Source organism: Cygnus olor, chromosome 1, assembly GCF_009769625.2.
Source record: "Cygnus olor isolate bCygOlo1 chromosome 1, bCygOlo1.pri.v2, whole genome shotgun sequence".
Classification (NCBI taxonomy): Eukaryota; Metazoa; Chordata; class Aves; order Anseriformes; family Anatidae; genus Cygnus; species Cygnus olor.
The window spans coordinates 1,424,148-1,447,475 of NC_049169.1; the positions used below are offsets into that span (position 1 = coordinate 1,424,148).

At 52.5% G+C, this 23,328-nt stretch overlaps 1 protein-coding gene and 1 long non-coding RNA gene across 5 annotated transcripts in view; one reads left to right on the plus strand and one right to left on the minus strand.

Moving 5' to 3' along the window:
• Positions 1–23,328, minus strand: part of UBE2H (ubiquitin conjugating enzyme E2 H) — a 51,673-nt gene that overhangs the window by 22,175 nt on the left and 6,170 nt on the right. For 2 of the 4 annotated variants that reach the window (XM_040545494.1, XM_040545495.1), the window contains exons 2-3: positions 2,833–2,909; positions 2,070–2,144 (exon numbers count right to left, since the gene is read on the minus strand). The exons of 1 other annotated variant lie outside the window; for it this stretch is intronic. In XM_040545494.1, coding sequence (XP_040401428.1) covers positions 2,070–2,144; positions 2,833–2,909 — 152 coding nt within the window. Of the gene's footprint in view, positions 1–2,069; positions 2,145–2,832; positions 2,910–19,766; positions 19,785–23,328 lie in introns of those variants that run through there. One more of the 4 variants, XM_040545514.1, reaches the window with a different exon arrangement.
• LOC121064190 lies at positions 6,419–22,832 on the plus strand. The gene is made up of 3 exons (XR_005816396.1): positions 6,419–6,432; positions 17,499–17,502; positions 22,425–22,832. It is a non-coding gene; the product is annotated as an uncharacterized LOC121064190 (long non-coding RNA).

The window sequence follows — 23,328 nt, forward strand, 5'->3', positions numbered from 1 at the left end:
GCACCGACTGCTTATTTGCCCTGAAACCTAAGCTGCACGAGGCTCTGCCCAGGAGGCAACCAGAAACAGCAAGAGGCAACCCCCTAGAGCAAGAGGCAGCCTTCTGGGGAGCTCAGCACGAGCAGCCGTGGTTTTTAGCTGCACAAACAGCGACTCACGGCACAACAGAAGCACGCCGGAGGGTCCGACGAGTCTGGAATAAGGCAGCTGCGACACAGGGGGGATAGAAGCAAGCTGGCTGGACGGAAAGGTGCTGTACTAAAAAGGAAGGCAGCAAAAGCATCGTTAGAAGGGGCAAAGCAGCACAGTTTAACTGAGCAGGAAAACAACGCAGCTGGGCCAGCTCCTAGCCCCGGTTGCCTCTCGCTCCTGCACATCGCAGCCAACACTGAGCAGCCTCCAAGCCAAATCACCAAAAGGTCAGACCCACCACCTCCAGCGCCACTAACTGGAGCCTAAATCAACAGCACTACAGATACACAAGAGCCTGGCCTGCGTTTAGCTGTGTTGGCATCACAGGGCTGCTGGAAAGAAAGTTTGCTTTTCTGCATTAAGCCAGCAATCTTCGTTTCAAACACGGGCAGGGAGAACATCAGGAGAAAAAAAGTGCCAAAGGAATTTACAACAAAATTTTTTCCCCCCCGAGAATTATCCGCAGCCAGCTCACGTTTAAGGCTGCCACTGTGACAGTGCCCTGATCTGCTCCTCTTTATGGCACTCGAGGAGAGGGGAAAGCGACTGGCACCAAGCCACACATCGTGCACCTCGCTCTTCAATCGAAGAGGTTCACAGCGAATTTCAGAGCTGACTCGAGAGGAAGCAGGAACTGGTTAGAGCTGCAGCAACACTGCATCGCTGCTCGTCTGCGCGCACCCTTCTGCGGTTCGGTTAAGGTTTCAACAGAAAAAGAAAGGTAAAGGATTGTGTAAAAACAGCGTTGCTTTCCCAGAAGGCGCAGTTCACTTTCAGAACTAGACGGTTTATTTCTCACACGAGAGAGATTTTAAATAGATGGCACTCGTAGCTTAACAGCCTATTTTAAGCAGGCAGCCAATACTTATCAGCTCCAAATCAGGATGTTGATATTGGAAGGGACCCATCTCGCCCATCCCATACAGTCGGGTTCCCACATCATTCTCCCTAGTCTGTTTTTTCCATTCTTCAGAGTCCCCTGGTGGCTTAAGCCACGAGCACACCCTTCTGATAAATGCCGCGTCACCGAGTTACCAGCTCTTATTTCACGAGCCAGAACGGAGACGTTGACAGTTCGCGTATCTGCTCCAGTTTTTCAAGCAATATTGGCTGTTTTATTTACAGCTCCAGTGAGTGGAAAAGGTTGGTCCTAGGAGACACCTGAGTTGGATCACCACCACCCAAGGACAAAGGCAGGATGGATAAAGCTTAAAGAACATTTCCTTATCAAACTTCCTATTTGCTTTTGAAAGTTAAACAAGCCTGACCAGCCAAGCCAGCCACAATTACTCTGGTGATAGCTCCTTGCTTCTACATTCTTCCGCATGTTCTACGTTCTTCCACATATGTTCTACGTTCTTTCATATATGCAACACCTACCCCAAGCGAACAAAGGCTTCAGCTCCTGTCTTTATTTCCATCCACTTCTGGACAAGAGGTCCCAGCAGCTAGGTGAACCCCGAGATCATGAACGTGCACTGCAGTCTTTGCTCTCCATACTAAATAAATCGTTTTATACAACCAGTCTCCACCATTCACGTTGTTATTTCAGGATGGCCGAGGTTGGAAGGGACCTCTGAAGATCTAGTCCAACCCCACTCACACCTTACCCATGAACGGATGTATCAATTAAAAAAAGCACATGGAAGACTTACTTCACCAGTACACAAATGTGCAATGAAACCAGATTTCCAGCTCCCAGCCCTTCAGCCAAGAGACCAAACTTCCTCTCCACTCGACATTTGAGCAATTTATCTGGAAGTCTACGGTAAAACCGTTCTGCAGACTTAAAGAGCAACTTCACCTGCAGCAATGCTGCAAGCAGTAACACCTCCCCTGCATAAGCAACAAGATTTTGACCGAAAGCGATTGGTTACCTATAGACGGGGATTTGAAAGGGTATTTATCAGGAAGGTCGACTCTAACTTTCCATACTCCACCTTCATATGGTGCTGCAAGGAAAGAAACGCAGGTATTAGACACACTTCGTAACTCGGGAGAGAATAAATAGAACTACGGTATTAAGCACAACACATCTTTGGAAGAATACTTAGTCCCATCAGGGGGTAAGACTTCACATCAAACCTCCTACGGTAAAAGCCTTTTTCCTGTACTGCCTCACAAGAAATACTTAACTGATACTGCAGAAAATCTCCGCACAAAGGCCCAAGAGCCTTATTCAAAGCAGAGTTCAGAATAATCTACTTACCTTTAGAGACGTCACTGAATTAAGGCATGCCGGAGACCTGACTTGTGATCTCGTCACCAGAAAAGCCATCTTAATTACCAACTCCACAAAAACTCAGATGGTGGTGATGCAAAGCTCACGAGCCAGGTCTAGAAGGGCTGAGGATCAACGAGAGCAGCGCTGAAGGCCCCAGCAGAGGGCTTGGTGGTCAGGAGGCAGCGAGCGTCCAGCTCTGCTCAGCTTCAAGCGAGGTGGTTCATCCGTGTTAACGCCCACGGTTGTGTTTCCTCTGCCCTCAAGAGGTCAGCCCTCAAGTACTGCCAGCCTTTGAGGTTTTACCCCCAGCTGGATTTGCTCATCTCTTCCTTTGCTCCAGAAGAAGGTGTCATTACACTATCCCCTCCCAAGGGCCCGGTAGTTTCCTTTTATAGAGGGCTGGGTTGTGTACTTACTTCCTTGTGGTCCGTAAAACTTCACAACAAATTCGTTGAGTCCTCCTAGGATTGTGACTTCGTGTTTGCTCTCAATACTGATAAGTCAAGTCAAGGAAAACGTTTAGTCTGCGAAACAAAGCACTTACTCAGACGCAGGTAACCTGCTAAAAGCCTGGGGCACCACACTGTTTCGAACCAAATATTCAAAGCACCTTACACCATACAACACGCAATTTGCAATTTACGCGTCCTGACACATCTAAGCGACATCCAAGCGACCAAACCACCACGATGACATTACCAAGAGCCAATTCAACGCCCCGAGAATCCCTGCCCCTGCGTTGAGCAATCTCCAGTCAGCAGTGATGCCTCCCTCCCTCCCTCCCCTCAGAGCTATGTAGCGTTTCCCATTTATTTCGGCGGAGCTTAAGCTGCGATTTAAGACGCAGCCAAGTCCCTATCTATCAGCAACGCCTCTGGAACCACGCCGGAGCTGTGCAGGGGAGCTAAAATCCAGCAATAGCTCCAAAGGCTCAGGGCCCACAGGGACAAATCTCTGGATTGCAGGGGCAGCACTCAGAGACCTCTCACTCCTGCGCCCTGGAGAGGAGCCTCAGAGCAGAAATTCGCCCTTCCAATGCTTACGTTCGATGTTTACTCTCCTGCCCCGATGAGAGGAGCAGACCTCTCGCCGATCCCTGCTCTGACAAACGCAAGCGCTGATGAATTCACTTCTCCTCGGCCGCTGTCAGATGGCCTCCCACTGCTACGATGCAAATTACGGCAATCTCACGTTGATTTGAGTTGCAAGACCAAAAAACCTCGGCGTCTTCGGAGAGACGGCAGAAGGGCGAGACGATGAGGCACTGCAAGGGTGCTAAAAGAGCAGCCGTATTTCCCAACATTTAAAGGAAGGAATCAAAGCGCCAGTGCTTTGGGAAGAAGGGAACGCAAACCGAAAGGCACGAGATTTTTGTTTCAAGGCTCAGTTGAAACAATTAGCGGCGACATTTCGGGACCCAAACTTGCTGAGGAATTCTATGAATCAGGGTTGATGGATTGCGAGTAATATCCTACAGCAATTACCTGTAATCAATAATCGTAATGTGAATTGCGAGGGAAGCATCCGAAAAATGGAGCAGGAAGAAATTACAGGTTCTCCTATCTGAACTTCAAATTGCTGCAGCTCTGCACCCCTGAGGCCACCCTGCTTTGAGAAAAGTGCAAGAGCGCAGTGTCGAACAAAAGATGCTTAACGTCTTCGCAGCAAGCTTGGAAGAACACCTTGGACTAAATGGAACCGAAGCCAGGCCCCCTTCCACAACCACGATTCTTCCCTCGATGCAAACAAGTTTTCTTGCCGCTCAAGGCACAGCATTTGCCCATAAACCTCTCAACTTTGCAGCAGTAACGCTGGTGCTCTTCCATCTTCGTGGCACCAAGCAAAACAACCACCCGCGTGCCCTGGCGCGCACACACACACGCTCACTCACACGTCCCTGACCCACCAGAACGTAACTGCTCGGGACCTACCACCAGGAACAAAGCTCTCGGCGCAATTCCCCATCTCTGAAGTCTGCTTAGGACGCGTCACGCAACGAGAAGAGGCTCCGGCTCCAGAAGGGCCGATTCGGCCTGGCAGCCTGTACGAGTACTCGTGTGCAGGAGATCCACGTCCCAGCCGCAGGGTCCGTCAGGATTTGTAACAGCTCCTCGAGCACGACGACGCCCGGATCGGAGAAGTTCTCCCGCAGTGCCGGCTCCAGAAGAGTTTGGATGCAGAAATATTTTTCCCCACTCATTCTCACGGAGAGGAGGGAGAAGTTTAGAGCAGTTTGTTTTGGCTCAGGAGCTCTCTCTTGGTTCAGCACAAGCTGCTCTGCCCTGGAGTTAAACAGCAAGTAACCTACCGCACCTGGCTGTCACCCAAGAGCAGCTCACAGAGGGCAGATCAATACCTCGGTGCCCCAAGCGCAAGCGATTTCTCTGCTAAAAGCCAGACTCTGCTTTGTCCCTGAAGGTTTGGGGAGAACAGCTTAGCAGCTAAATATTGCAGCTTCCTTCAGACCCGGAGTTAAGGGACACTCGTCACCGCATCTCCTCACGGCAGGACATTTTAAATATAGGCTCGACCGAGTCTGAGCTCCTTTGAAAACACAGGCGCTCACCTAATGGAGAACCATTCCCCGCTCAGACAGGGGCTCTGACACGAACCCGTTGTGTGTGATGACGCCCCAGAGTGAAACGTTTAACACCGAAGTATGTTAACACTCAGAGCAGCTTTGCAGATTGGGTTAAACACAAATGGTTTTACTTAGGACTCAGTCAAGTGGCACTTAATAAAAAGCAGCTCTCCGAGCTGGATGCTCGGAGCAAGCTCCTGAGCAGCTGCAGGCTGCACGAATTAATACTGACCATAAATAAAAGCGGAGTTTTCCGTGCTTAGACTCAGGTCTAAGTGTTCCCAAATTAAAAAAAAAAAAACTATTAGTAAGTGGTGCAGTGCCGTATTCGATTGTTCTCCCTGTCGTGACGAGGACCTAAGATCCCTACTAAAAAAGAGATTTGCACAAGGAACATGCATTGGGATGCAAATGCTGTGTTTGGGAGCAACCACATTGCTTATCAACATGCACATACAACCTCAGAGCAAGGTGAACTTCAGAAGAAAGCCCTCTTATCGACACAGAAGTCTGGAAACGCCCGAGCAGAACGGAGGAAGCCGTGTTAGCCGACCTTCCTGGGCACGAGGGGAATTCCACACGAAGCCAAACACAAGCGGGGTGAGCAGTCCTCCTCATTGCACCAAGCTTTCCCTAAAGATGTTCAGGGATTTGAAATTCACTAACAGTGAGAGCAGCAGTGGCAAAAATATATGGACAGTTGCAGAGAGAATAATATTTACTCCCTGCGAGCTCCCTTCCATCCCCAGGAAGTCTTCAGAGCCATTCCCTTCGCGCACCCAATCCCCAGGAAACATTTAATGCATGAGCCAGGGCTCCAGGAAGACTCCAGGAGAAGCTGAGGCAGACCCGAAGGCTTCTTCATCTCCCCTGTCGCTATAAACTGTACCGAGGAAATCTCTAAAAGCAGAGGGGGAAAAGTGCTGGGGAACAGCAGAAAGCTCCACCGCAACTGAGGACAATGCTTCTTGGAACAAAGAATGCCAGCTCTGCCCCCAGCTGTTGGCTCAGATCAGATGGATTATTTTTTCTCCATAAGGCAAAAGCCTTACAACCAAATCCCAAATGAATCCTGTTCCAAACACGCCAGTAATCGATCAGCTGTCTTGGATCCAAGAGAGTTGCCACTGTGGAGCCGTGCAGGACCTCAGGAAGCCAGGGGCGCAATGAAAACCCCTCACCTGCACTCAGAGCCAGAAGAGCCAGATCCTGCAGCAAGCTCGGGTAGCTCCCAGGGAGTCAGAAGTGCTTTGAAGCTTCAGCGAACCAAGTACAGCTTCAGGAAGCCCCACGAAAAGAAGATGGATAATTTGGAGCCAAATGTCCACAACCAAGGGCTCTTCAGGTCAGCGAGGAATCCAGGCACGAACACGGAGCTCATCAGAAGTGACCGAAGCATTTAGTGCAACCCCAAGTCACATCTCCCAGGATAGCTGTGCTTGCCTCCAGGATTCCCCCCACCTCTTCCAACAGGTCCCGATGCAAGTGTGCAGAAAACGCTCCTGGGAGCACCAAGGACTTGAAGCACGCCGGCAGCATTTAGGGGGAAGCCCACAACCCCCTCACCTTATTTCGGTCTGCTCCGCCCAGCTGACTTCCTCCGAGCCCCGAACTGTTTCTGTCCCTGCGCTCTTCATCACGCAGATTGGAGAAAACAATCAACTGATGGATAAAGGCTTTAAGATTCTTGATGCTAGCAGTAATTCAACATTCGTGCTGGTGCGAGCAGGCCGCCTCGTTCCCAGAGCAGGGCTCACAGCCACTGTGTACACGGGGGCACGATCAGAGCCACGGAACCAGCCTGTGACACACACCGTGTATGCTGAAACACGCAACAGAAACACATCCCAGTCCCTTTCAGTGCTCTCAGCTTGCTCCTGTAAGTCTAGGTGACTTGTGGCCTTGCTGCTTTTACCTCCTTACCACCTAGGTATACTAATCTGACTTCGTGTCAGGCACAGTCAGAGCGCAAATCAGGAGAAAACAGCAAAATCTGGAGACAAATCAGGCGCTGTTTCTGACGGATAAGGAGTTCAAAAGCACTCCCACATTACGACCACAGAAACTAGGAGGGAGTCCTGAGGACCCGAAGATAAATTATCTCTGTCCCAAGACCGTTAAGAGAATTTTAATGACAGCAAGTGTCAAAAACGTCTAGATGATGATATGGAAAGCAAGCTTATTTTGAAATATCAGTTCAGAAGGGGTTGCTAGGAGAGAGACAGAAGGGAATTTTTGCTGCAGCTGATTACAGACGCCCTATACAGTGCCTGAAATGTGCCAGAAGCGCAAAGGCCAAGCGCGCTACCTATTAGCATTGCAGTAACATCTAGAGGCCCCGATCAAGATCAAGGCTCTATTGTTCCGAGTTGAGCTCACAGGAAATTGTTTCTTCAGCCAGAATAAAAAGTGATCCACAGCATTTTGCCCATTCTGCTTTGGGACAGAAAAAACCCACACCGAAACACACAAAACCTTTCAAATCTAGTGAGATAGAGACTGCCCAACCAAGCCAGAAATAAACTGGCCGCTGTGGATTTGCCTCTTCTAGGGTCAAGTTCCCATTCCCTCATCCTCCCACGTGGCCTCACACAGGGCCACCCACTGCTGTAGGTCTGGATCTCCCCTGCAGGAATAAAAAAAAAATCTGTTAGGGTACGACTGCAGGCCCAGATCTCCCAAAGTCCCAGGTGAACATCGTGGCCAACAGATGGTTAGTTGTTTTTTTTTTTCCTGGCAAATATTTAGCCTTAAAATAAATTCCCCTCCATTAGGTTTCCTTGAAATTAACATAAGTTATAAGCTTGGGCAAATCAGTTTTCCAGCTAAAAATATTTCGCTGAAAATGTTTTTGCAAGCCTACTGATACAAGTGGCTGTGAGCACCCAGCCGCAAAGAAAGAGAGCAGAAAGCTGAAAAGCCTCAGGGAAAAATAAAATTGTGCATTTATCTACGTGCATCTCACTTTGAATCTTATCAAAAAGCAAGTTCCTGCCTTCTAAGGATCCCTGCCACACGTTGCATTACTTACGGACACTCACCTACAGCTCTTCCAGCTGAAGAACCTGAGCAGAGAATGAATTCTGAATTTGAGGAAAAAAGCTAAGGCCACACCTGTGTGTGTTATTAAAGAATAATACAGTCATCCAGCTCTGCCACCTAAGCAGCCAAGAACCTAAGGAATTAACTCACTGTCTGCATGGTTAGTGACAAACAAAGGCTGTTTAAACCCAGGTGACTACTGTCAATTTGGCTCCTCGGTGAAGAGCTCTGCAGGTGAGTGCTGCTGCTCCGTGCGGCGAACGCGCGGCCACGCCAGCTGGGAGACAGAAAGCACCGCTCCGGTCGGGGCATCAAGGTGTGAATTCTTCTGAAGCATTTGCAAGCAGAACCCTACAACATAAACATCCTATAACTTTTCGTGTTAGGCCAGTGGTTATGCAGATGTGTTTTCTTACCCAGGTGAGCGAGTTCCGCTCCCACAACCTGCAGCGATCCGCGGGAGCCCTGGGACGCAGCAGCAGCACCGGCTGCACCGCCGCGTGGGCGGCAGGAGGGCACGTTCAGCTCGGTCGCCTCCCTGCCTCCAAGCCTTCGTCACCCTTCGTCACCCGCCTTGCCTCCTCTCTTTGTCTGGCACGGGCCGCCCGAGGTGCCAGCCTCACACATGAAGCCGCAGCCGGCACCGGGACTTTGAAGTCGCTTCACTTTGAGCGTCGGGAATATCCGGTCCTGTTTTATATTCAGTCCTGTTCTATTCGGTCTTGTTTTCCCCTGTAAAAGTCCCTGCCCTTTACTCCTATTTCCCTTCCTTCCTACCGCGTTATCTGTCCCCGCAGCACACCAGCAAAGGACGCTTGCAATGAAAGCGGGTCATAAAGAAATAAAAGGGTGCGATTTCCTGGCAGCACTTGAAGTCACCCTGCACACTTCTTGAGAACTCCGGGCTAACCACGCTCACGTTATTGAAATCCACTGGTTTTCCCCCAAGCTAGTTATTCCCGTTGCCGTAGGGCACAGCTCCGTTTCCAGCTCGACGTGAAGGTTCCTTCCAGCACCAGGAACACGGATGCTGTGTGCTGAGTACACCACGTCGTGCAGGTTCTGGTGGAGAAATCCTCAACCCCCCTGGCTGTGCCAGCCCCAGAGCAGTTTACCCCCACCGGGGTAACCTGCGGTTTACCTTCACGCACCCGAGGCGTTGAATCCCAACGCTCTGCAAGGCAAAACTCCCATCGATCCGACGGCGCGGAGGAGGGAAGGGCACTACCAGAGGTAGCAAGACGACGGCGGTTACGATGGGAACTGAAAATACTCCAGAAGCTAGGGAACGGCGAGTGAATAGCTGAGCAGTAACCTGTGCTGGGTTTTATTTTGGACACGGCACACAAGCCCGCTTTCTTGTTAGAAATGCGGTTTTTCTTTAAAAAAACCCTCACTCGCTGCTCCTCTACCAGATTTTAAGCCAGCTGAGATGCTAAATCAGACAAGAAAGAACATTTTCAAGTTGTTTTGCATACACCCTTCACGATTTCATGTCAAGGATGGCAAATTTCCCCGAGACAAACACCCTGGTAACCAGAAACCCCGTCAAAAGGCCCTTCCCTAGCGCAGCCACGTGTACTGAGACGCACCACGGGTACGAGCGGGGGCTTGGGGAGAAGGAGACTAATCCAGCGAGCCCTCTGGTCTGGCTTTGCTTTCTTTGGAGCTCTCGATGATTTATGTCTGGCTGCTCTGCACTGAGCTTCGTGCCAAGAAGCTGAAGTAACGAGGATAAGGTAGAAGGCAAAGAAAAGGCAGCTTTCTTCCCCCAGCAGACACTTTGCAGAGGAGTCTCTGCTGTCGACTGATTTAGGATTTAGAAGCTAAGCAACATTTTTCCTACAAAGAGGACGCTCCAGGCTTCAAAAGGGGTCTTCTCCCACCAGAAGACTACAGTGAGGTGCACCTCCTGCCTCGCTGGGCTGAGTAATGCCGTTCTTTTCCTCCAGGAGACAAACCAGTTTGTTGTCCCCTCCCCGTGCTGTCCCCTCGAAAAGTTCCAGCTTGTTTAGGAAAAGAGCAGAGCAGACAGATATCTTCGCTGCAGAGAAATCAGGCTGGAATAAGCTTATTTCAAAGCGCGTTCTCGAGCTTACACCGGGTAGGTCATAACTTAATTGCAGCTGCGGCACCGAGAGATCCTTCCCAATCAGATGAGAAGGGGGCACAATTAGTGTCACTCTGACAGCGGCTAACGAGCACCGCAGCCAAACCCCAGCTTTGCGCTGCTGATTACTGCGCGGCTCATCTGCATTTACAGCCAGGGAAGAACACAGCACGTACAAGCGGCAGGCCCTCATTTTCCCACGTATCGTTAGCCAAGCGCGATTCGGGAGGAGAACGCGTGCAGGGCCCAGTGACGCCTTCTGATGTGCGTCGCAGCGGAGCTCTGCCTGCGAAATAACTCTGTTTTGGTGCTACGCGTGCCGCTGGTCAGCCCCAGGAGCAGCACGTTGGGAGGGAAGGCTCGAAATCACTTAAAACTGGCCTACACGGGGTCATTGAGGCGCTCCTAGAGAAAGATGGGGAGCTGTATTCATCAAGGTGAGAGGAAGCTGATACACAGGATTTTTAAACACGAAGGGAAAGGACCAGCCTTGATGAAAGGCAGCCGGAACGAAGTCGCGATCAGTACAACCTGATTGACGCTACCATGCACGACCGTAACACAACGGCAACGTCCCCTCCACAAGGAAATGGGATTGGTTCATGTCTCAGTAAAAGAGGATGCACCCAGCAAAGAGAACTTAAGGGCAATTAGTCTATAATAACTGCTGCTGCTAAGCAAGCCTCTTAAACGGGTCCAGCTGGAGATGAGCGCTGTTTGAGGAAAGCATCCTGTCGGAAAGGAAGGCAAAACGCAGAGCGGTGACACAGGAACACGGAGCCTGGGCTTCTCTGGGGTAATTAGAGAGGCAAGAGGCCCATGTAATGCACTCGTGTCCCTCTGCACCTTCTGGCCAAACGCTCAAGCCTCCCAGAAGTCGGTACAAGGTGCTCACCTGGCAGGAACAGGGTGGAAATCATCGGGGAGCTCGCACTCTGAGCCAGATCCACAGACGTGGTGCTGTGCAGAGCTCAGCACCCTGCCGTTTCCAGCCGGTCACAGGGGAAACCCAAGTCAGAGCTGGAAGCCCCGAAGACGCCGGCAGCGTTAGCTTACAGGGCCACACGTCTGCCTCTGAGCTGAGCCATCAGATCTGTTCGCACTGCTCCGGCTCCCATCAGGAGAAGTTTGTTACCATGGCGATTGTGCTTACTGGTGGGAACCAAGTATTTAACGTAGGAATAATCAAACTTCTCCAACAAGCGAGAAATTTCAAGTGCATTTCAAGTGAAATAGCAGAAAAAAAACCCACCAGCGTTTCTTTCTCCAGTTGTGTCTGGTACAGTTGATTTCCTTTCTTCGCGAGAATTCAAGAAGCAAAAAAAAAAAAAGCTTCAGAAAGCAAAACCGTGGTTGTAAAACCACAGAACCGAGAGCCTGGCTCCAAACGTGTGCTACACCTGACGCCGAGCGTGAGATTTAACCGCGCTGCGAAGGGGCTGTGCCCCACAGAGCATTTCTCAGGAACGTACCGGGTCTGCTGGAAGCAGAACGCTTTGCGGCGCTCCCGCAGGTGAATGCTTCACTTGGAGCAACAGACGTCCTCGGGAAGCCTAGGATGTGGCCTTGTCCCTCAAATGAAGCTTGAGATTCCTGTAGACTTCACTGACTTACTTCTTCGCCCCAAGAAGTCATGTCTAAGTGACAGAGTCATTTAGAAAGCGCAAGCACGTCAAGCCGCCTCGGCAGCAGCGACCCGGAACCCAAAGCCCTCGGGACACGGCGTGTTTGTAGTCACAGACACAGAGGAGGTCAGCAGCTGGGCTCCTGCACGAGTTCTCAGTTACGAGAACGCCAGAGGTCTCAACTTCGTTTTGAACAAGACGAAGAGCTTAATGGGGGGAAGGAGAAGGCGTCAATGCAGATATTTTCATTCTGGTAAATTCGGAGTTAGCTTGTGTTGAACAGCAGCTCAATTTGAAGACGCTCTGGCACTGAGCAGTTGCTAGTTCTGGGAATGGAGTCCCCATCCTTTGTTCCCCCTTCTTACCTGCAAGGGATGCTGCAGCGGGCCAGAGACTCCCTGAGGGCGTGTGGGTAAGCTGCAGCAGCCTGAGCTGCATCCTAACGCCGAACCGAGAAGGTGTTAAAGGAGTCCTGCAAATTGTTTCAGTACGCGCTTCACACTGGGCTGTCTCTTCTTCAAAAATCCTGGAGCCCTCGCTAAAAGAAGCGCCGCACGAACACACTCGAGCTTGAACCGTTAAAGCACCGGGGCCGCGTGGAGGAACAAATGACACCAGAAGTCCTGTCCAGGGCCTTGCACCCTCGGCATCAGGGCCGCATACACCACGGAGCTCTCTGCGGCCCACCAGGAACACAACTCAGCGCTATTTTGCTCTACAGCCCCAGCAGAGGTGAGACTGCCCAGGAAACGCTGGTTTAGCGCGAAAACCCCGGCAGCACACCAAGAACTGCTCCGTGTGATAGGCAGATGTGAGGAGAGCGAGATGGTCAGCTGCTCGGGCTGCCTTTTTTTAAAAACAGGCACGAAGGGGTTGGTAGGGCAGCGGGACTGGGAAGATGCTGCGGGGCGCCTGCTTCGATGCATGGCCTCTGCTCGCTTGCGACCTGGATCCGTGGAAGAGCCTTGTGGGAGAGCCTGCTTTGCTGACCTTTGCCGTAAGCCGACAGCTGGAGCAGAGACCGGAAACATCAGAGCAGAACCACGAGACTGAGCTGCTCCGCAGGCACCTCTCGCAGCAGGGACACTGAGGCACCTACAGCACGGCGCTGCTTTAGGGTTCCTTCCAACCCCGCGCAGAAGGAAATACCCCCACGACGTACCACTAGCTCACTGAGCTCACGTCTGCATGTTGGTTTTTCTTTTTGAAGTTTGTAAATATTCAAACCTTGGTCTTCAGAATCGAGACAGCAACAACCACGCGAAATGCCAGCTAGAGCAAGCTGTGCTTGAACTGGAAATAAGACTCCGAGCCCGGAGCAAGCATCGAAGTGGGCAGTGCCAGGGAAAATTGAGCAGCACCGGTCCGCGTGAAGCTTCATCTTTAAGCGTTCAACAGCGGTGTCCTGAGCTCACACGCTTAACGTCCAACGCCGTAGTTCTGAGCTGTCACCCGTTTCCTGTACCTACCAGAAAGGCAGTAAGGTCTCTCAAAGATATTTTGGAAATTATTTCTCCCTCTGAAAAACAGGACGCGAGTTACATTCGGTTCTTACAGGATACTTTGCTATTAGAGCAAAAAGCTCCTGCAGTTCTGAGAGTGCCTGCAGAAGGGTTTTGATCTGCCAGTCCTCAAAAAAAAAAAAATAATCAAAAAAGCTTTACAACAAGCCTCAGAAACAACCAGCACTTCTATAGCATGGGTGCAGGAAGCAAGAGCAAACAAACTGAATTCAACCTGTGGATCAGAGCAGTTCCCTTGACCTCGGGTAGCACGGGGTGAAGTTGCCGCGTGGCTTCAAGCCAGGCTTCCCAGCACCCGCCGAGCCCGACCTGCAGAAACGCACGATGCCCTTCCCCACGCAGGTGGTTGTTCCAGGGCAGGTCGCACCCTGAGGCGCCCGGGGACTTCTGTGCCTTCCAAACCACTCGAATCACGTTTTTTCCCCAAGAAGTTGCATTCTGCTCTTCCTCAGACGCTGGGGCTCAGCAGACGACGCAGACTGCTCGCTCGCAGGCGGAAAATCCTCGGGACGAACACCACCCACGGGGCTGCACGGCCGTTACCTACACAAAGGGGCTTACACCGACGGGTTCGTTAACAAAACACTCATTAACAAGCCTGTTGATACCGCGTCCACAGCGGGTAAGCACAGATCTGAAGACAGAGGTCAGGGCAGTACGCCTGTTAGAAATCAGGTGCAAAAATAAGGATTTAGAAATCACGTGCAAAAAAATAAGGAGCAGATTCGTCCTCATCTGTGCCCCAGCAAGCAGCCCTGCAGGAGCCTGCCACAGCTCCTGGAGGGATCGGATTTGCTTCTCCCCACCCCGGTTTTGTTAAAAGCTATCTTGGGAAAGAGGTCTTAGAGGAACGGCTCAGACGGGATTTTCCACACAGAGTTTTGTTGTTTCACGCCAAAGAGATGCCCCGAAGGACGGAGGGAGAGATGCCTCACAGCCCGGATCTGAGCCGCAGGACTGGCCACGTCATGACAACCACAGCCACAGTTTCCAACACAGCCTGCACCCCGTTTGCCCTCAAACCGAAGGAGGAAGAAGTGATTTAGGAATGAGCACCTTTCAGACCTCGCTTGCACGCAGCAGTCGAAGCTTACAGACGCCGTTCTCTTTCTTTCTAGCTCATCTCTAATCCGAAAAGTGAGAACACCAAACAAAATGCACCGTACCAGGGAACCAGCTCAACTGGGCTGAAAGAAAAGGTGTAAAAGAAAAGGCGTAGGGCTTCCTGCGGACGACAGTTTGGTACAGGGACCCTACAACCACCCCAGGTGCCACTGTCACCCCTGCTAAATGACTTATCCCTCGGATCCTTACTGCGCAGTGGAGCACCGTGGCGTACCCAGTGCTTCCTCCGGAGATCCCCAAACTGGATCCCACGTCCCAGGGCAGGCTGCAGACAGACAGGGTGCGCGGGGCAAGCGGTTTGGCCTTCGCTTTATTCCCTTGAGCCCACTTGGCCACCTGTACGTGGTGGGTTCCTTCACAAGACAGATCTGTCGCTCAGCTTCCTGCGTCTGGCCTGGGAGCTGGAGCCAAGTTCAGGTCCGCTTCCCGAAAACCCCGGCAGACACGCTCCCGAGGCTGAGCCCGGGGTCTGTACAAGCCATTTCCCACCCCACCCCCAGCCGCTAACGGCCACCACGGCATGGTCTTGCTGGTCAATGACCAAACCACCTGCAAAAAGTTCACTTATCACCCCTGGAAATTTAAGGAAGCAGCCCGGTGCGCCAGCTAGGCTCAGCAATCCCGCTTGCATCCAGCTCCTATCAACAGCTTCGGTAGCCAGAAGTGAAACGCTCGCCTTTTAACAAAGGTTTTTAAAAGGCCGGAGCTCTTCTGAGGGTTTTCTGGCCTTTCCCAAAGGATTAACTGTGCAGGATTTTCCTGGAGTTTAAGGTATAAAGCTGCATTGTGTTCAAGAGGAAGACATGAAAGAGCCATACCCGGAGACGAACAATGATCCCCACACGAGCTTCCTCGTGCAACGGAAAGGCAAGCTTTAGGGCCGCGGCGGAAAGGTTGCCAAGGAAGAAGCCTTAACAAAGCCTTCGGGGCTTTGTTCGGGGCTGGGAACGCACCAGCAGGCTCGAGCTCGCCAGCCACGGACAAAACCTCGCCGAGGCAGAGCCGGGGCAGCACGGGCGCGCAGAGCGCCCTCGCCCTGGGCCGGCGGCCACGCGGCTTTCACTCCTCCGAAATACCTTCCGGATTTTGAAGCCCAGGCTTTTGCTCAGCAGCTGCGCCAGAAGAAAGAGACAACAGAGTCGTCCGGGCTGTGTCCCGAGTGCCGTGGCTTCCTCCGGCCCGGTGATGAAGGCTCCGCGAACCAAACTCGACCGCGGCACCTCGCGGGGGGCATCCAAGCTGCTTTGGCACACGCGGCGCCACCACAATCAGAGGAAGGGAAAAAAGATATTTAAAAAAACACACGTTACAACAACACGACCAGCAGAACAGCAGCGGGCGTTCCTAAAACACACGGAACACGCAGTCCTCGGCGCCCCGACCCGGTGGTTTCCTCCGAAACCACCTCGCCGAGCCCCGGGGCAGACCGGGAACGTTCCCTGGAAGGGTTTGGAAGGAGCCCTCACGGCCGATAACCTCGAAGCCCTTGGAAGAGAGTCCCGGGGCTTCCCACCCTGCCAAGGTCCAAAGTCCTTTCCGAGAGGGGGACCAGAACAGGGTGAGTTTGTGTTTGCTCAGGTCAGGAGCAACTCCATCTCCCGGCCCTCTTGCTTCCGAGCCAAGAGCTTGCTCTAGCCCATCCGCCCGGGCTTAATTATCCCCTTCTCGCTCAGTCCCCTAACGAGAGGCGCATCGGTTAACTGAAGGCAGAGCCCAGGGGACTTCGACAAATTAAGCAGCCCAATTTACGCCCGCGTATTTCTGATAGCCGGGGGACAAACGCTCGCCTCAAGCTACTCCTGCAGGGACAGCGATACCTCGAGTTCACTGCGCGGATCGGAAAAAAGAAGCAGCCAATTTAAAACTGAACTTCGTAATTGAGTTTCGCATGCACCGCCACGATACGAGCCGCACCATCAACGCGAAGGCCATTGTTGGACCACCGCCGGTCCGAGCTTTCAGCCTGCGTTACCGAGCTTCGGAGAGCAAAGGCGGCGCTTCCGTGCGATTAGTTAAATTCAGCCAGAAACAGAAGATTCCTTGACATCGTCTGGTCGGGTCACCGTTGGAGCAGGGACAAAGGAGCACCGCTGCAACTGCGCTAAGAACTAATTAACGCAGTTCGGTCGTTAGCGGCGCAGCTGCCCGGAAAGTGGGATTTTGTCACCGAGTTGGAAGTGCCTCCTCCTTCAGAGATGAGCTAAAAAAAAAAAGCTCACAGGCTGCAGAACAAAAAGCCGAGCAGTGACCTCTGCCAGATGCTCTGAATTACAGGCGACCCCCGGCAGACCCGGCGAGCGTTTCAAAGCCACGCGTTTACCCCGGCCTTCTTTAAGAAATCAGAATTAAGACGACTCGACACGCTCTAAGCCAGTTTTGATGACAAGGCACCTAACCCACGGAAACCCCCCCAGTTAAGCAGCAGGCTACTGCAAACAAACAGGATCCCGAAACAACCGGCCAAGGGAAAATAAAGAACAGCTTGGAGGTGCAGAACCACTGCTCCTCTCCCAGCAGGCCTGAAATTTTCCACTGTACCGTCAGCAGAACTGTTATTTCCCCCCCTTTTTACTCATCTCTGCGATTTTAGCAGGGATGTGGGGCCCGAGAGCAAGGAGGGGGGGATGCTCTCTGCTTGAGGGGGTATTTTAACGCTAATGAGAGGAGCATCCCCGGATCCGGCACGCACCTCCAGCAGCGGGCGGCCGACGCGCCGTCCATCGGACACCGGAGAGGCTTCTCCTCCGGGAGGAACCATCAACCCAGAGGGGATTTGAGCCGGTAATCTGCGAGATGAAGAGCTCCCCCCCACCGCCTCACACGGTGTTATTTAGCAACTCTGCGAGCGAGCCCCGGTGATGTACCTGCTCCAGAAGCAGCAGCAGCAGCCAGGGAATCGCCTCCAGCAGACGTACGAGCGGCCGCGGGGCGCAGCCCGAGCGAACAGCCCAGGAAACGGGGGCCAAGCAGGAGGCTGGATGCGAAGCCTCACGTTTCTGGCTCATCTGCTAAATTTAGCCCAGGCTGGTAACGAGCTAAAAACGGCTGATGTGGGTTTCTGTGACTCACGGGGCAGCCTGGTCAGCCCCGTCCAGCTCCCACGAGGAGGACGCGCGCACCGCGGAGTCCTTACACGCCTCCTGGGCGGCTTCGGAAGGGAAGAACCCAACGGTGAGTCAAACCCGAATGCCTTGGCTTTGAGTTAACCCGGCGGTTCCGGCTTCTGATCCGTCCTACATCCCGCTGAGGAACGAGGGGGGCATTTCCTGCGGTCTGAAACCCCTCGTCAAGGGGAGGAAAAGCCCTCAGCGCTGCGGCACCACGCACCTGACGGCGCTCAGCAACAGATCCCCGGTTACTTGAAGTGAAACCTTCAGGGGATTACGGGGTTCACGTGCCTCAGGACTTGCTTCTTGTGCTGTCCAAGTCTGCAGAAGGCTGACAAGAGAGCTGCACACGGAGCACCCTGAAGTGTCCTAGTTACGCTGAACTTCAAGTAGCAGGAAAGAAATCCGTGACTTCGGAAGCCACCAAGAGGCACAGAGGACAACTTAAGGACCCGCTTGCTACTCCTCTGGATGTACGCTGGGGCTCTCAAAGAGAGCAATAAAAACCAGAAGCCCTGATGCAGCTCCTGACCCCGACGACTCCGGCTACACCCCTGCCTTACTGCGCAGGAAGCTCTTGCGAACAAACTGCCATCGAAAAAGGAAACTACATCGACTGCAATAATTCGTAAGCACAGGACAAACTTTTGGCTCTAACGAGACAGAGAAACGGGCGCAGACTCAAACCAGCTTCTTACAACGTAAGCTGTTCCCAGCCACGATCCCCACTTGGCTCCCGCTTGAGCAACAAAATCCAAATAAAAGCCTAAAGGAGGAAAAAAGCCTGGAAGGCGCCGAAGCCACACGTGCTAAGCAGAGGCACAAGGAGGGTTTGGGTCTCGTGAAGCACCCTTCGCTCAAATCGCCTTTGCTAGAACCTCCGCAGCCACATAACCCACCAAAACACGCTCCTGGCTATGACTAACCAGGCACAACACAAATCTTTACCCCAGAATCTTTTTCCGACGCATCACGCTGAAGCGATGAAAGACTTCTCCTTTCACAAAAGATGACATTTAAAAGAAAAAAAAAACTAAAGCAGGGCAGTCCAAAGGGCCAAGTTTTTCGGCAAGTCCCTGCAGAGGTGAGTCAGGAGGGCGCACCTGAGGACCTGCACAAACGGACGTGTGCCTGCAGGAACCGATGGGAAGCAGCTCAGGGAGAGGAGCTCCCACGTTCGGATCTGATCGCTCCGAATCCTACCACAGGAACCTAATCCTCCGGCTTCAACGCGTGCCGAGAATCAAACGCTCCTCTCCCAGCCAATCTATGCACTAAACCCGTAAAATTGAGTCAAGCACCAGAGACGGGCAGGTGGTTTAAGCGGCCGGTGGTCAATAAGCCTCGCAGAACTCGACGTCAAGTTCGCCGCAGCGGGTCAGCACATTTTCTCACTTCTTTCAGAGCAGACACGTTTGCGGCGTGCCTTTACTAGCAAAGGAACGCCTTCTCCTGGAGCCTTCTCCTGGACGCAAGGGCTTAACATCACGAGAACGTTATTGCAAACCATTTCAGGTTTACAATTTCTCTTTTTTCCCATTTGGCAAGACGCGACTCTCGGAATCATCCCCAGGAAATTCAAGCGGCGACTGGTAATTAAAACGGGGCTCGCGGTTCCAGCGCCTCGCTGAGGCCGTGGGGACGTATTTCTTCTGGTTTGCACTCATCACAGCCAGGCCTTGGAGATTCCCCTCGGCACAGGCAGCAGAGCACGGCCACTTACTGGTGGACTCTCCTCCTTCGTGGCCCAAACGAGGCAAGTCTTTAAACTTACCTTTTACTGGCAACCTTCTGGTCACGTTGCCAACACCAAACAAAAGGAAATACGGCAGAAACCGGGAAGTTAAAAAAAAGAAGAAGGTTACGACTAAGTTCCTCGGCAGCTGCAAGTAAGCCGGAATCTGTTTTAATCCGAGATCTTTGCACAAAGCACGTGAATTCAATAGGGTCCCTGGTTTTTAAAGAGGGCGAAGCAGCGCTAGCAGGCAGCTCCCTTGCACGGGGCAGCTACTCGTGTCAGGCAGGGAAAGGGGGAGCTCACACCTCCCCGCATACCTTCCCTTTCAAGGAACACAGGCTCCGGGACTAGGTTACAAGGATCTGATTTCTGACAACTCAACTTCGGGGCTGTCATCATCCCCTCCCCGTCTCTCCAAGCCACGTTCTCCTTTTGGGATCTAAGCTCGCCCCGATAACTGTGCACGGATTCCTCCGTTAGGCCGCAGGTATTGAGTTACCTGCGATGGCAGGCCCGATGAACAAAGCGACGACGATTTAGCTTCCTTCTTCTCGCTGCTTCCCTCATTTCGCAACCGACACGGTGGCAGGTTGAAAGCCTTAAGAGGAAAAAAGAAAAAATAAGTGGGAGGTTCCTCTGGTAGCACCGAGGGGCAAGTCAGCCTAACCATGCTGAGTCACACCACCGTTGGATTTGACATTTCCACAAGTGCTTCGCTCCTGGAAGGGCTGCTTCAGCCTTGTTTACCTTACATAGGATTACAAAGCAAGGCCGTCCCCGAAACTCTCGCAGAAATCAGTCCGCGACGCGTTCTTTTCCGCCTGCTGCCAGCCAAAACGCAGGTACCTTCGAGAAGCATCGCGACGGTCAGCTCCCACGTCCCCTCGACACGGACGCCTCCGGCCGCAGAACATGACCTCGGCAGGAAAGCAGCCCAGTTCTCGCGAGGTTCAGGGCTTGCACGGCTGCTACACGAAACCAGCGCCCTGCACGCGTTCCCATTCAGCCGTGGGGGCTTTAAAGATTTGAGGGGCAGGTCAGCGAGGCTGAATTAATGGCATTTGGGGCAGGAGAAAAACGTAACCGGTTTCATTTGGCTTCAGTGGAAAGGAGATGGTAAAAGAGAATCAGCTTCCACCAGCTTCGAAGTCTTCCACCGATGAAGAAGCTCTCGCTGAACGCCCCAGCGAGATAACTTCTCTCCGCTCCTAAAACAGGGACACTTCTCCAGATAAGTTTTGGGAACCTCCAGGACACGAGGGCTGGTTCTGCACTGCATCCATCACCGACTCCATCCCACCGTCGGTTCCTCCAGGTCTCAAAAGCATCAGCTTCCTCCTGGTGCAGATCTCCCAAGGTTGAAACCGAGTTTAAAAAAAAAACAAAAACCAAACTCTCTCCACAAACGCATTTGAAAGCCAAACCCGATTCTTTTTGGAATAAAAAAGGTCTTCAAGCCCTTCACAGCCGACTAAGCAAGACTCAAAGCAGCAGCTTCACCTGCCCCTAAAACCAAGCTGAGTCTCAACTCTTAAGCCATCTCCACAGCGGTGATAAAATAAACTACAGGTCGGCAGCACAGTTCTAAAATACCATTTAGATCCAGAAACACCTTGAAGAGCAAAGTTTTATTCAAGCTCCAGCCAGCCCTGAGCAGACCACCCGTTTTAGGTTCTTATCCGTGTTTTCTGCCCCAAAAAGAGGGTGTCTTATCGGACATTCTCCCCGGCCCCAACGCTTGGCTTCACAGCTCCAGCGCGCGGCCGATCCCGCCACCGTCGAGACGAAACAAAGCAAACGGCCAAAATACGCCGAGGCACTTCAGTTAATAATTTATCAATTGTTTCAACATTGCAGCTGCTCATTTACCCCGCGGGAGGTTAAGCGGGGACACGGGAGCCTGCTTCAGTACCGCGTGCTTTGGCTTTTTTTTTTTTTAATATATAAAAAGCATCCGAGGTTTTCTTCTAGGCACCTTATTCAAGACCACACCAACCCTGAGCACTGTCCCACCGTGTCCCGCGCCTCCCCAGCTGTTTCGGATTTGGGGTGAGCAGCACCAGAGCAGGCAGGTGAGAAATCCTCGCCTCCAAAGGAGCTTCCTCCCAGGGAGGTATCCTCGATAAACACATAACAACCTAATCCTACCCTACACCCAGCTGGGTTTTAGTCCCAATCTCAGACCTTCCAGGCTGCGAAAGCCTCTCTGTGCAGTGCAAACACACTTGGGCTCACCTCCCAGTGCCACGCCTCGCTCGCAGGCTGGGCACCGTCCCTCCTCTCTCAACGTTCGCCCCGCGTCCTTCCCTCTTGCTCACCTCGGCTCCGGTATGGTCTGTCACGATAGAGCCACGGTAGCGGGTCCACTGCCACTGCCCAGGAACCAGCAGCTGTTACCCGAGGAGCGCCCCGCAGCGATTTGCACACCTAGCATTTACACACTCGCAGGAGGGAGTGCCCGAGGCCAGGTGCAAAGCCCCGTGGAATTTGGGAATAACACAAAAATTTATGTAACAATCGGCTGTCAGCTTTCAACCTCAACCTTTCACGGGCGGTGACAAATGCCTCCGGGGTAAGCTCCCTTAAAGGGCACCAACTGTCGTAAACGCAGACTCTTCCTAACAAAAACATTAACGTTGACTTAAAACGGTCATATTTAAGGGAGTATCGCAAAAAAAAAAAACCAAACAGCACAGAACATTTCAGATTAATCCACCCCGACACACCATTTGTACAATCTCAGAGGAAAATATTTTGCATTTCTATCAGCATTTACTCCAAGGAAAGCAGGCGCCAACGAAATGTGATAATTTCTGGAGGAAAAGCATTTGACCCGCTGAGAACAATCGAGTGGCTAGGCTGAAAACCCCTTCCCCACGCTGATTCCCCAATATCTGGAAGTCTACACCAGCCCCTGCACATTCCTGCGCGATCTGCAGGCAGGCTGTACAGGTACGTTCTGTAATTTGCCGGTTAAGAGGGATTACGGTCGATAGAAGAACAACAATACTTTAAGAACCGTCCATGCAGATACACCCTCTACCTGCTCCGGAACACAGGACGCCAAAAAAGAAAATGAACTACGAGTGGTTTGGCTTCCCTTTGAAGGCGGAATCAATTTGCTCCGGAGACGAAGCCAAATGATTTAAGGTCCCAGGAAGCTGCAGCGGTGACAACAAAACCAACCTTAGTCCCGAGCCGGGATCAGCCCCGTTTGCAGAGAACCGGTAACGGCTGCGCGAGCCCAAGAGGCAGCGAAGTCACCTTTCTCCAAGAGGCTGTAAATCCATCGCAGGCAGATCATTATCAGAAAGCCTGAGGAACCGGAAGACGAGGGAGAATGAAGATGAGGACAGAATGCTTAGATCTAAGTGGCCAAAGGGACCGAGCAGGGACAGGAGGGGAAGGAACCCGGCAAAATCTGAGCAGAGCGCGCCGCAGTGACGAGCGGCCGCGTGTATTTCCTCCGCAACAGCCAAACCGAATTCCAAGCGCCTCAGCATCGAGGGACGAACGACTGTAAGCATCCCAAGAAGGCAGAAAGAGAAACGGGAATTAGCGGGGGGGGGGGGGGGGAAATAAAAAAATAAAATCGGTGAGAACGGCGCGGTTCTGCCAGCGAGAAAAGCGACTCTTCCAGGGGACGTGGAGGAAGATCCAAGCCTCGGGGCGTCTCCTCGTGGGGAGGGCAGCTCCCTGCTGGCATCCACGGGTCGCAGCACAGGCCGGCTGACCTGACAGAAAGCAGAAATGGCAAGGCCGGATGATGCTGTAGTCACGCGAGCTCCGTTTGGGCGAGGGAACACAAAGGGCGCTGCTCTGCGGTCGTTATTCCAGAACCGCACGGACAAAACCCGCGGGGAAACGGAGTTTGGGGGGGGGGAAGGAGGAGAGCTGAACGCACAGAGCGAGGCGGCGAGCTGCTCCTCCACGCACACCCACGCATGTAACTCACAGTCGGTACTAAAAACTGTTGTTCAGCCCTCTCTCACCGTCACAGGACGGCCGAGCAGAAGATCCAGACGCCTCTCCCCCGGCATCGCATCCCCTCTGGTTTAAGC